Source organism: Ptychodera flava, chromosome 18 (genome assembly GCF_041260155.1).
Source record: "Ptychodera flava strain L36383 chromosome 18, AS_Pfla_20210202, whole genome shotgun sequence".
Classification (NCBI taxonomy): domain Eukaryota; kingdom Metazoa; phylum Hemichordata; class Enteropneusta; family Ptychoderidae; genus Ptychodera; species Ptychodera flava.
Genome location: NC_091945.1, coordinates 10,392,974 through 10,406,578, shown reverse-complemented (window position 1 = coordinate 10,406,578; position 13,605 = coordinate 10,392,974). Strand labels below are relative to the sequence as shown.

The following is a 13,605-nucleotide window of genomic DNA, read 5'->3' as shown; positions in this document are numbered from 1 at the left end:
CAACAGGTTGAAAATATAACTTGTCAGTCGATAGCCAACCGCAAATAGGACTAAGGCCTCTATCTTTGAGAGATACGTTCCGGACTTTTATACTCAAGGTCATCACTGGCGCTCCGCGGGAGAGTAAGAGAACGCGTCTTTGTATTGGCCCGATAAGTTAACCTTGTGGCTAGACCTTTATGAACTCTAAGCATTGAGGGAGAGAGTTTCGGAGTCGCGACATGCCCGATAAGTTAACCTTGTGGCTAGACCTTTATGAACTCTAAGCATTGAGGTAGAGAGTTTCGGAGTCGCGACATGCCCGATAAGTTAACCTTGTGGCTAGACCTTTATGAACTCTAAGCTTTGAGGGAGGGAGTTCCGGAGTCCCGACATGCCCGATAAGTTAACCTTGTGGCTAGACCTTTATGAACTCTGAGCTTTGAGGGAGGGAGTTCCGGAGTCGAGGCAAATAGCATTTGAACGTTTATGATATACTTAAACAAATGTACTGACCTTAGCTAGATCACCATACAAATGATGTGACAAGTAAGTGTTTCAATTAGCTGTCCTGACGAGTAAGGAAACGGTGCAACCCTCGTAACACAGAACTAGGTCACTGTGTTACGTGCCAGATGAGATAAGCTGGTACAGCAGCACGGGGGCGCTACAACTGATGAGTTCCTCTTGTAGAGTACTGCTGTGTACTGCCCGGGTGGAATTCCTTTCCTAAAGCAAAAACTCTCTGTTCACGTTTGCGAGCTTACATTTGAGGGTCCAGTTCAGAAGCGGGCATAGTTTCCGACACACGAGCTGCACACACCTCGCATACTTCCATGAAGTCACCACGGTTGGTTACAGAAGTAGGTCAGGCTGAGATGCAAGTGACTTTGCCAATAGTCTTTCACAGATTTGGTTTCAGACCCTAACTTTTTCCATAAATGAGCTGCATGACTCAAGGGAGTTCTTATCCAGAACGGGAGATGTTGAACTAAAGTGATTATGCCTTAAGAAAATGTCCACCTTCCGCTGATTGTACTCTTAAATTGAATATATTATAGTGTAGAGCACTTTACTCATAATATCTGCGTTGATAATGTTGTTCACATAATACTTTGTCTTTTTGGGTTAAGAACCCATTTGAACACGGCCATATTGACTACAAGTTTCGCAAAGTATGCTGGGTAAGTGCCCGGATAATGACGCAGAAACTTCGTGTTTCAATTAGTTTGCTGGGGGCATTACAACTAGGGAGTCCCAGTAGCCAAATGGTAAAAATTATGGGCGTCTCAATGATCCCGAACGCGACACTGTCGAGGCAATTTAAACGATTCCAAATCCGAATGAAAAACCAGACTTATGTTAAAACAGTAGTCGACAAATATCGGCACAGACATTGTCTCAAAAAATACAACTACATAAGCAGTTTACATTGCATTTACATCAGTCCAATCTGCGCAGCGATTTACTGATTGAACGACATATTTTTAGTAATCTCTGTTGAAAACGATTCCGTGAGGATATCAAGCGATTGTCTTGTCAAAATTGCATTTTCTCTCTTTTTTGACTTCTAGCTAATTTCCGTTATTTCTTGGAATGTGAATGGTTGTCATGATTCTTTAAAACGATACAACATCTTGTCTTCGTTAAAGTCAAGTCATTGCGCTGATTTTTATTTTCTAAATAAACTCATTCTACAGTGGCTAATCAGGCACAGTGGCAAATCGTTTGGCGTGCGCTTATTTACTTCTCTCACGGTACGAGTAATTCTGCTGGTGTTGCAGTGCTGTTTCCGCGAAATAAAAATGTCGATATTTTTTTGTCAAAAGTGTTGTCCAGGGTCGTTTACTACATTTGCATGTTAAGATGGATGATGTTTCCTATCATTTGCTCAATGTTTATGCTCCTGCCAATGGAGATGATCGTTGTATTTCCTTTCAAAGTCTTTGTAAATGTTTCTCCTTAATTTTGATCTTGACAATGAAAATATTCTCATAAGGGGAGACGAGACTTGTACTCTTGTTCCTGACTGAGACAGGTCGTCTCATATAGAATCACATTTGAAGTCTTCGCAACATTTTTCTTAGCTTGTCCATCGTTTTAAGCTTTCTGACGCCTGGCGTTATTTTCATAAGTAGTCTCAAAATTTTACGTGGCAGACAGGAGAGCAAAAATGTCGCATTGACACTTTCTTCATTAACAAGAGGTTGACTTTGAAAATTTATATTATGCCTTCTACTGATTTATCTGATCACTCTCTCGTTTCTCTTGTTATAACTATGAATCCATGTGTCAACAAAAATCCAGTTTGGTGTCTCAATACTAGTCTTCTTAATGATGAAGATTATTCTATTTGAATTAAGGAATTCTTGGGAAGTTGGCGTAATGAGAATAATAGTTTATTCTTCTATTCACTCTTGGTGGGATATAAGAAAACGTTAAGAACAAAAGCTTATTAAGGAAATTCGTACTTTGGAATCCTTGATTAATAAACAGCCTTCTCTTGAAACAAAATATCAACAGATATCAACACACCAAAGACCATTCTTCTAAGAATTTATAAGCTTCAAAAAACAGCTGCTAGGGTCATTAAAGGTGTTGATTTATCTGTGTCTTCCCGACGTCTCTTTTTACGTCTAAATTGGCTACCCATTGATTTTCGTATAGATTATTGTTAATGACATTTAAAATCCTCAATGGTCTTGCATCTGGTTGTTTATACCAGTTTTGCCATGTCGCAGACATAAGCAATTTCAACACACGCAGCTCAAGTAACAATAATTTATATGCATCTTCTTTTTGGACTTGACAAAGAACTTTCATTTAGCGTGCTACTGTACTTTTGAACGATATTCCCCTTAAATAAGAAACGTTAAAAATGTGTCACTATTCACGAAACGACTGCCTGGGTTTTTGTTTACTTTATTTAAGTATGAAGGTTCTTCCTTAGATTAATTTTTTTCTCCTTCTGTCCCCATTCTTGTCATATGAATTTAACACAGGGCAGATTATTTTCTATTGATGATGTATATTTCTGAGGGCTCTGATGTAAATTACAATCGGTTTGTAAATCAGACAACCCTCTTTAAATAAAGTGTAAATAAAATAAATAAATAAAAAAAGATTTGTTAAACAGTTTTCAGAAACTTTCTACCAGAAGTGCAGTTTTTCTTTCTCATTTTCAACAAGGTTACCGACGTTTTTAACTTTTTCGTGTATTGTCGTAGATCCGCGTCAAAAATATTGTCAGTTGTGAAAGAAGGGTTTGTTAAATTATTCTACGTTGCACATTTCATGGGAATACGAATGTCATTTGTGAAATGACAATTAATCGCGCCGTACTCTATCATAATGTCAAACAGTTGTGTGGCCACTCTGTCAACACACATTTTCAAAATCGCGTACCACTTTTAGTCTGGCTGAGACAACCAAACCCCATATATTAATGTGATCCCCGGACTCTGGCCTGACGAAGTCCTGCGACATATAAAATCGTGTATCTACAAAGATTGTTAAGAAAACCCCATTTGTATCGGAGATGGCAGCGATCAATAATTCAACCGTATTTTGTCATTATATCGAATAGTTGTGTGGCAAAGCTGTCAACACATTTTCAAAATCGCGTACCATTTTCAGACTTCATCGGACAACCACAACATAGGTATCATTTTAAAGCTCTGACATTGCTCTTATATCTTTCAAAATGCCATACGCTTACCTACACAAATCACATTGAAAACAATATTTCTAATAGATAAGCTTTTGACGAACATGTCCAAAAGGATTCTCGGTACTTTAGAGGAATCGATAAACTTGGGTAGAAATGAATCGTAAATATTTCGAATATTTTTTCACTTATTGGATTCATTGTTGGCCATGATCTCCTGCAGAACACGTGGAGTATGTTAACAGTCGAACTTTGTCGAAATTCATAAGATACAGGTTTAATAAGTGGCCAAAACATGCCGATCACACTTGGCGCGTAACCTGTGACCTGGTTTGACCTGTACTTTATTAATGACGTAAAAATGATCTGTCGATAATTGGCAAGAAGTCGGAATTCATTATCTTAATAGATCGCTAATTTTGATAATGACCCGGACTGCAAAATATGCAAATGTATCAATGGTGTGCATATTTACGCCTGTAGATAGTCAAGGCATTGTTGATACCAGACGTCTACGTCTCAAAGTGTGTAAGTAATCAGTTAGTGTATCAGCGTAGAACAGTATTCATAAAGGAGTACAGATTATATACGATAACCTCGTTATATAGAACAATTGAGTAGCCCATGCGCAGTGGTGTATTATGTTTTGAAGCCTTAAACCGAGATGCGTCATCTGACGTCATATATTACGTCCTCATGAAATATTTTAATTTGCGTAATAAGTCCGTTTCTGTGTTCATTGTAGCTTGTTTATTTTAAGTAGCAATTACACAAAAAGGAAGATCCACCCGCATTTGGACTTTCAATTTGCTCTTATTCTTTTCTAGAAGTTAGTAATTAAATCTCAAGGATATCATTTCCTAATTACTAAATGTTACAGAAAATTTCAAATATTGAAAGAATATTTTAAAATAGCGCTCATGTCACAAGTTTTCATAAGCCTGCTCTAACACCTACTCACAACTATATTGTAAAACCCATTCACTGCAATCTTAGTCTCAACTCTCAGTCATAACAATGTATATTGTGAAAGAACTTTGTGCTCGTCTCTCTCCTCTAATTAGCGCCAAGATAATGTTTCAAACATTGATAACATTGTGGGCAATCAATTTAATTATGAATTCATGGTGACTTCTTTCATTTTTATTACAATATAATTTAATAGCCAATATTTGTTAGTTTCTTAAAACAAACAAATCTGTGAAAGACCCCTTGCATCATTAAGAGGGTTTTAGAAGGAATTAAAAGTTACATCCTTAAAAGGCATCTCTTAAATTGTCTTTGTTAGCGATGACCCACTGTTCAAAGGTTTTTGACTCAGGATTTAGTTGTCTTGTCAGCTTTGTCCCATCTTCGAATCCGAACTTGCTTGCTTCGGTTTGGAGATATTCGAACATTGTGGCTATCTCGCTAGCTTCGCTGTATTCTAGCTTTGAAAACTCCTCGGGAGTTATCTAAAACATGATATGACATATTACGGTAAACATTACATATGTGCTAAGCTCGTGACTTCAAATCCATTATGATTGCTTTTTCTGCAAATCTACATCCTTAAGTTTGAATGAAAGCTCAAAACAGGGACTTGATTGTAGGCCCATTCCGTTACCTTTAAATATATGCAGCATACCGAAAAATTACCTGAACAATACCTTCGACACATAAGAAGTAGACACTGTTCCATAATTAATCATCATTATGATATTTAAGCATTTTATAACAAAGTGATGGCTGCCATGACTCCTTGGTATACAATTTCATGATACTAACACATTCCAGGAGACATTTGTAACTATGTTCTTTATATGTTCAACGCTTGCGTGCAATTTCGTATTACTTTTTTGTAACATGATAATATAATTTCATGAAAATAACGAAGAACGCACATGCAGAAATATCACTTAACAACTGAACAAATCTTGAAACCTTAAGCACAGACAAATATAGACAGGCTTGTATCGCGGCATGCCTTTTGTTCCATGGTCGTCTCGGTAGACTATTGGCTTTTCATATTAAAATGAGCTTCAAAGGTGTAAACTTTTTAGAGGCTTTGTTTGTGGTTGATACTTGCACGAGATTATGCGAAAAATACGACGAGATGGCATCGTACTGCCAGTCGCGTAGCAACCATAGTACTTTGTGAGCTCTCAGGCCAGAAACACTGCTTCACGCCAATCAAAACATAACACGCCAGCAGTTTCATAAACATGTCCTTCCTTGACGCACGTGTAAAAGACGGTATGACTGACCGTAAACCATTGAGTAAAACCAGACAGTATCGATAAAAGACTTTCAAATTTGGTTCAAACACACTCATTATATATTCATAAAAATGTGAGAGGAATTTTTAAAACGGTAAAACTCACTTTCCTGAAGCTCAAAACACTCCCCTTTTCGCCAGCACGTCAATTCCGCTCAGCACCACACGACAACAACAACACAAACTTTGCCGAACATACTTTCGCTTATCAATTGGCGAAAATCCGAAAATTACCGAAGGATGCATGGTCGGCACTCTTCGGAAAAGAGAGGCGAGAGCAACCTGAGGCGAGGCGAACATGGATGGGTTATGTAACCGCTTCACGCCTTAAACAATACCCGTTACAAGTCTGTCTATGTTTGTCTGTGCCTTAAGATATATTTTGGATTTATACCCACATTATATTCTACGGGAGATATGAACAATTCATGAATATATTTAACTCCTTAAACAAATGTTGAATAAGTAAGAGACTAACATTACTCGCTTTGAAAACCATCGGTGAGAGATGACGGGACAATATCTCTGCGCCAACTGGTATTGAGTGTCTGTCGCCAACCAGACGAATCCTTTTACCATGAACTCAGAAGGTTTGTCAAATACGGCGGAAACGGCTGACCCTGCGTCCGCCAGGCTGATGATGTCCCATGCTTTGTCTCCCAATGGAATATCTAGACATGTCACAAGAAACACGCGATTTACCGATGGAAACTAAACTATTGACACACTCAAAACAGTAAAAATAGGAATGCAAAATAATTTCACAGTTTAAACAGTGTGGTTTCAAAATTTCAGTAGAATGCATCTAGGGGACAGACAGTTGGATTTAAAACTTTAACAATACTTTTTGGCCACCACATTCGAGGAGGGTTCAGTTTGAAGCTCATGGAGTAAATTCAGTAATTGTTCGATTGTATTCGAGCTCGCAAGGTAAGGCACCAAGTCTCCGAGCGAAGAAACCACAGTCAAAACCGCTCTGTATAATCCCCGCCCTTACACAGAGTGGTTCAATAACCGAGCTACGTTGTTACAACCATTGTGACTGCGATCCCACCACATGCTGAAGAGTTCATGAAGCACTCGCACTCACATACTCGCTATGACTCATCTCACACGAACCTTGTCAAAAGAAGTGAATACATCGCTTAACTGGGAGTAAGTAAAATTTCCACAAGCCAACATTTGTTTAAATCGATAACTTCAATTTTTCCCATACAATTAACACACGGGTGTCGAACTTGGAATTTCGAGTGTCGGTAAATATCTCGACATCCCCAAAAATCGCTAGTTAGTATATACTGTACAAGATCTTGCGCAATCGTTCGTGTTAATGATGTATACTCTAATATACAAATGAACATATTGATGAAAGTATATGTTAATGTACTACCTTATCATAGTAACCTGAAATTGATAGACTTATACTTGCTTCATTAAAGTAAAGCTGGAACCTGCATAAATCCGCCAGTGATTTAAATTAGGCGTGAAATGCAGAGATCGATTTCCTTACGAAATCTCACTTAACTCTTTGTTTGTTACATGCCCTTGCCCTTAAAAAACGATTACAATGGTTTGCTCTCCTCGCAAAAACCGGTCACCAAAATTACAGCATTATTTCTCGCCAGTTTTCATCCTTCTGGGGTATTTCAAATAAAGTGTATTTGTGATGACAAATTACTTTTTCATGAATCGACTCTATCATATCCTGCCTGCAAATTAATGATTTTAGCAAGTTAATCGTATAAGTACTAAGTAAATTACCGGTATGAAAAAAACGTGGATATGTCCAATGTTCTCGGAAATACAGGCCTATAGCTATCCCATAACCTAAAGAAAAAAGCAAGCTTGGGGATCCTTGGAATTTCTGTAAGGATATTTAGTGCGAAAATGTTAGGTACTATGACTCACTTATTGATACTTACTAAATAAACGGGTGCCATCTTCAAGCTTCGTATGGTAACGATAATTCGTGTAGTTTTCCATGTATGTTGCAAACATCACACATGTCATAGGTATGCCAATCTCATTGATGTAATCTTCTACTTCCAATTTGCCATGATATATAGCACAAGACCTTGCCTTGGGATCGTCTACTTGTCGTGCACCGCTAAAAATGAAGTGCTTGATACCGGTGGCTTTAGCAGCATCAGCCAATGTTTTACCCTGTAAATGATGTCGAATTTAATTGAAGTTGCATAAAACCATTTTAAGACGTTTTTTGTATAATGTGAATTTTTGACAAAAATTAGCAGAAATATTATTTAATATGAAAACTTACAGATTTCATCATAATTTGGAAACATCTGAGCTTGGTTATCCCAAGAGACTTAAGTGCCAAATTTTAAAGCTCTCAGACGAGTAGTTTGAGGACTTTTTGTATAACAATCAAACAATAGTCCTCATAATATTATATGGCAGCTTTCAGTACCATTTGCACACATCTACACTTAGTCATCCTTAGGGACCAGTATATTAAAATTCAAAACTGTTAGATGAAGCAATTAAGAAGAATATGTTTTTTGACCAAAACTCGCAAAAATAGTCTTAAAATTATACATTAGAGATTTCATTAAAATTTAAAGAAACTGACACAGGTCACCACAAGTAAAATATTTATAAAGCTTAAATGCTTTTGGTCAAACAGTTCTGAAGAAAACTTTTTGCCCAAATATGACAAAAATATTCTTAAAGATAGAAAATGATACATATCCTCATTTAATGATTAAATTTGCATAGAATTTGTGCAAGGTACACAAGAAGAAAATATTAATAAGATCTGGCCATTTTTCAGAGTTTCAGCATTTTGACTGCTATGCCTTTTTCATCTCATTTGCATAGTATATGTGAACATACATATCTGTACACACATACATAATATATACATACATAGATACATAGATACATAGATACATAGATACATACATACATACATACATACATACATACATACATACATACATACATACATACATACATACATACATACATACATGTAATTACCTACCTATCTACCTACCTACCTACCTACCAACCTACCTACCTACCTACACGCACGCATACGCACACATACACACAAATATACAAGCATGCATGCATGCATGCGTACGTGCGCGTCCATCCGTCCATCCGTCCGTCCACCCTACCCACCTACCTACCTAGATACCTACCTAGATACCTACCTACCTACATACATACCTACATACCTACCTACCTACATACATACATACATACATACATACATACATACATACATACATACATACATACATACATACATACATACATACATACATACATACATACATACATGATAAAATTTGATGATCTAATCGGCTTTGCTTTAGGATTTTGTGTTATTGTGATATTGCAGTATTTTTGCTGTTTGTGTAAAAGTTACAGTTACTCTAACTTTTGACAGTTTTTTCGGTAGTTTTATTTCATGTTTCAACTACAATTTGTTGGAGATTTAACATTTTGTTATACCCTGTATTGTTAATGCAACTTTTTAGTGTGTCAGTGTGCCATGTGCATGAATTTTTATTTTGGAAAACTGAAATTGACGTACAGACTTGATTTGACTGCCAACACTCAAAACTCAGGACATAGATGTACAGTGAAAGTCAGCTTGCTGAGTACTGGATATTTCAATACGCTGTTGAAAGTAAACTGATACTGAAACATGAAACAAAAGCTCGAAACGAATTTCCAACATTTGCAGCTTCACATAGGTTGCAACGAGCACCATTTTGTGTGGAATTACAGTCCGTGGGTAAAATTATTTACACTCAATTTTAACCTAAAATGAAATGGAATTGCTAAAACTTTATTGGCTGATAGCCGTACATATACATCTACATATGCTTTGTATTGACCAGAACATCAACAACATCATATGTTCTATGCAGTGTGGGCGAATATATTAGTAATCCTGCATCACGTAGCTTATTGGTTCTCAAAAATTAATTATTAGATTGTTTATATTGAAACCTCAGATAAGTTATTTTTGTATATGTCCACCAAGGAGTTAAACAAATTCAGTCAGCTGTCGAACATGTTGTGCAATGATGGCCCATGTACAGGGTACTTTGTTAACTCCTGTTCCATAAGAAAGAACTTCCAAAACTGTTACTAGAAAGCTGTTATATCATATATCTGTCCTTCATGAATTTGACTTAATTTGTGTACCGGTTATTTACTGCTTGTTCTGTTCTGTGATGTTTTGTGTTTTTCTTTACAACTATTGTATATCGAATTTTGGCCTAGTGTTATCGGATTACGGATTGGTATGATTGCGATTATTAAAAGCTCAAATAGACATAGTGTTATTTATCCTATAATAGAATTTACTTGGATACAGATCTATCGTACAGTAAATGTGTTACGTATATGCATATTTTCCACCATGGGCCCCCAGTGTATGTTATAGGCTAAGCCATGTCCCATAGGTAAACACTTACCATATGTTTGAAAATCAAGTGGCCTCAGCCTCTCTAAGCTGTTACCCTCCTTCCTTGAAGATTTCCAAATTTGGACGACCTATACCCTGGTCTCACCTCGGTCATAATAAATGAATACTTGCTTAGGTGAGCAAAATCTATCCGACAGAAAGACTGGCTGTTAGCATGAGAAAGTCGGACATAAACGGCAAGACATATTCTTCAAATGAACACGGGGCTTATGCCAATGACATTGTAAAATGTGCCCCTTTCCTCATTTTAGTTATGATAGTGGATTTTGCTTGTCAATATGTCAAAATAGATGTTTTGAAATATTTAGCACTACGTGATAGAATCCTTTTCCTCCGACTCACACGTTGCTTTCCTTCACTTTTCAACTTACACGGGCAAGTTTATGAAAAATCTGTACCTGTCTGATCTCTATGTTTACATCAAATTGGACGACATTGTGGAAAGTTGTCGAAAAAAGGCCATAGCAGCCATCCAATGCCGCAACGATGCTTGTCATGTCGTCTAAGTCTGCCTTGACGACCTCTGCACCTTGAATAGAAAGAATTATATATTTATTAAGATGTGTATGTATGTATGTATGTATGTATGTATGTATGTATGTATGTATGTATGTGTTTACGCATTTTTGTGCGTATATATGTGTGTACGATGTGTGTATATATGTATTCTACATGTATGAATGAATACACTACGTGCGTGTGCTTATGTTTGTGTGTATGTATACATATGCATACGTATGTGTGACGAATGTATGTGTATGTATGTATATTTTCCATCTGTTCTGTCTCTGAAATAAGAGTGGTTGTGCTAATTAATTTGTTTACATTTGGCGCCTCGTACGCATGGATAAATGGATGGATATTGTATGTATGTACATCGGTAGGTGGCGGGTGCGCACATATGTCGTTACTTCAATGGAAATGGAAATGTCGAAACTCACAAAGTCAAAAAAGAGACATGGATTTTCAAATCGCCAATCAATTCAAATCATGGTTACAAAGTAATGATATTTCATTTTCAAATTCAGATTCACGTCGTCAAGTCGTGATCCAAGTTTAAAAGAGACCGTTAAATGACAGTCTACCACGTTTATTAATATTTTGCATTATATCCCATCAAAGGTAACAGCTAATGAAGCTTTAGATTCGATTGTCTACAATGAACAAGTTATACTTACCTAGTTTCTTCAAAGCGGCTGCTTTTTCACTCATTGGATTTCTGGTAATTGCTCTCACTTTGTACTTTGACTCTTTTAGAAGTGCCCTGGCCACTGAACCCCCTTGAGAACCAGTAGCTCCAACCACTGCAATGACTTTAGCCATCTTTTTCAGCTGCTTCCTGAAATGTGTGTTGTTTTCGGGTTGTAGTGTGCTAATTGGAAAATTTTAAAGGTAAAGACCAAGTAGATATAAATTGTTCATTTTTCGACAATTGTTTTCATTAATGCTTGTTTCAATCTTCATTCCCTTAGACGTGCTGAAATATCCCCTATCCCTCTACTCGTAGACCTATTTTTACTATAATCGCAATATTTATCATTTCATACGCCCAGATCATAATCAGTTTAATTCATGAGATATGACAACCGAAGAAATCAGTCCTTCGCCTGGCAGGGTCGAAAAATTGCCGGCCAGGATTCAGATTTTTTAAGTTGTCTATATGAATCTTGATAACGAAATTCGAAATCGTGACCACGACCCCGACGACCATCAACCTAGCAACACTCGCAATCCTACAACCATCAACACCACTCGACCTTGGTAATTAACTCATTGCCCCCCCCCCCGCTCCGGTAAGGCCATCAACATGCACAACCCACAACCTGGCCCGCTCATTGACGGTCTCAACTGAATGGAAAGAGAAAAACCCTACCCACCGACGCTCAATAGGGGGCTCATCACGTGTTCTTTTTGGGGATCATAGTTGTTCAATGTTCAGTTTGCGGGCACCACTAATGCGGTCGCTGCACGCTGTTCCACATTGACAACCAAACTGTTACACATATCTGAAAAGACCGTACCATATGCCTGTCACCATGCAACCTGACAGAAGCGCCTTATGAGGCAGTAGGAGGATTCAACGTCTACACTAATGTCAAGTACAGGGAACTCTATTGTGGACCCATCTTCTTGCTCGCCAATGGAGAGTTTCAGAGCCCTAGCGCCTGAAGCTGACACATGACTTGTGCAGGCATGTATTTGAATCGATGCTGTGAATACATAACATTTAATAGCACAAATACAAACCCGAGAAATGTAATTTAGGAATTATGAAGACCAGAGCTTGACACCAACATTGCCAGACTCGCCCGATGGCGAGTAGTCACCTCACCAGCCCCGAGAGGGGGGAGGGGGAGGCCATGCGGCACGGCGGCACCGCAGCCACTCATGCTTGCAGTTTGGTCATAATTTTGGGGTGTTGTCATGGCCCAAGTGGGTGCCCAGTAGCACCGAGCCGTAAATGGGTGCCCGATATGCAGTTGGATCCTATGAGGGACCCGAATGCCGCCTTTTAGGCCGGTATGACGCCTCGACTCCCACGCCATGGCAGTACTTGCACCCCCTGGTAACATGCTGCTCTCCCCTGAGGATTCAAGTCTGCGAGTGGCCTCAGGGGAAAGGTGGTGACGACGCCGGGATGTGCCATCGCCCCTGGATCTCGGCCAAACGTTTGTCTGAGTGTCGTTCTTTGCTTTTCTCTGTCCTAACGAGTAGTTATGAACTCTAAGCATTGAGGGAGAGAGTTTCTGAGTTGCGACGAACATCATTTGAACGCTTATGATATACTTAAACAAATTTACTAACCTTAGATAGATGATCACCAAAAGCGTAAATCACCGCAAGCGTTGGTCTTGTTTTACGCAAATTGAATGATATGGCAAGTGTTTATCTGTCCTCACGAGTAAGACTTCTGCGCAACCCTCTTAACATAGGGCTAGGGTCACTCTCGCACGTGACAGATGACACAAGGCAGTCTCTCACGTGAGAGAATGATATAAGGCAGTACAGCAGCATGGGGCACTACAACTGAGGAGCTCCAGTGAGTACAGTTTTGCTGCGTACTGCTCTATTAGGATTCCTTTCCTACGCAAAAAATAAAACACTTTAAAGTCGATAGTCACTCTTTGCTCACGCTCGTGATCTTACTTTTGACATTTAAGGGTCCAGTTAAGAAGCGAGCAGAGTTTTTGACACACGGGTTGCACACCCCAATATACTTCTATGCATTCACCG

At 38.3% G+C, this 13,605-nt stretch overlaps 1 protein-coding gene across 1 annotated transcript in view; it reads right to left on the bottom strand.

Moving 5' to 3' along the window:
• Window positions 1-11,907, bottom strand: part of LOC139116808 (nmrA-like family domain-containing protein 1) — an 18,920-nt gene extending 7,013 nt beyond the window's left edge. Inside the window, exons 1-4 of the mRNA XM_070679485.1 lie at window positions 11,550-11,907; window positions 10,770-10,900; window positions 7,826-8,066; window positions 6,382-6,574 (exon numbers count right to left, since the gene is read on the bottom strand). Of these exons, the coding sequence (XP_070535586.1) occupies window positions 6,382-6,574; window positions 7,826-8,066; window positions 10,770-10,900; window positions 11,550-11,694 (710 nt within the window). The 5' untranslated portion in view covers window positions 11,695-11,907. The remainder of the gene's footprint in view (window positions 1-6,381; window positions 6,575-7,825; window positions 8,067-10,769; window positions 10,901-11,549) is intronic.
• Between the last annotated feature and the right edge of the window lie 1,698 nt (window positions 11,908-13,605).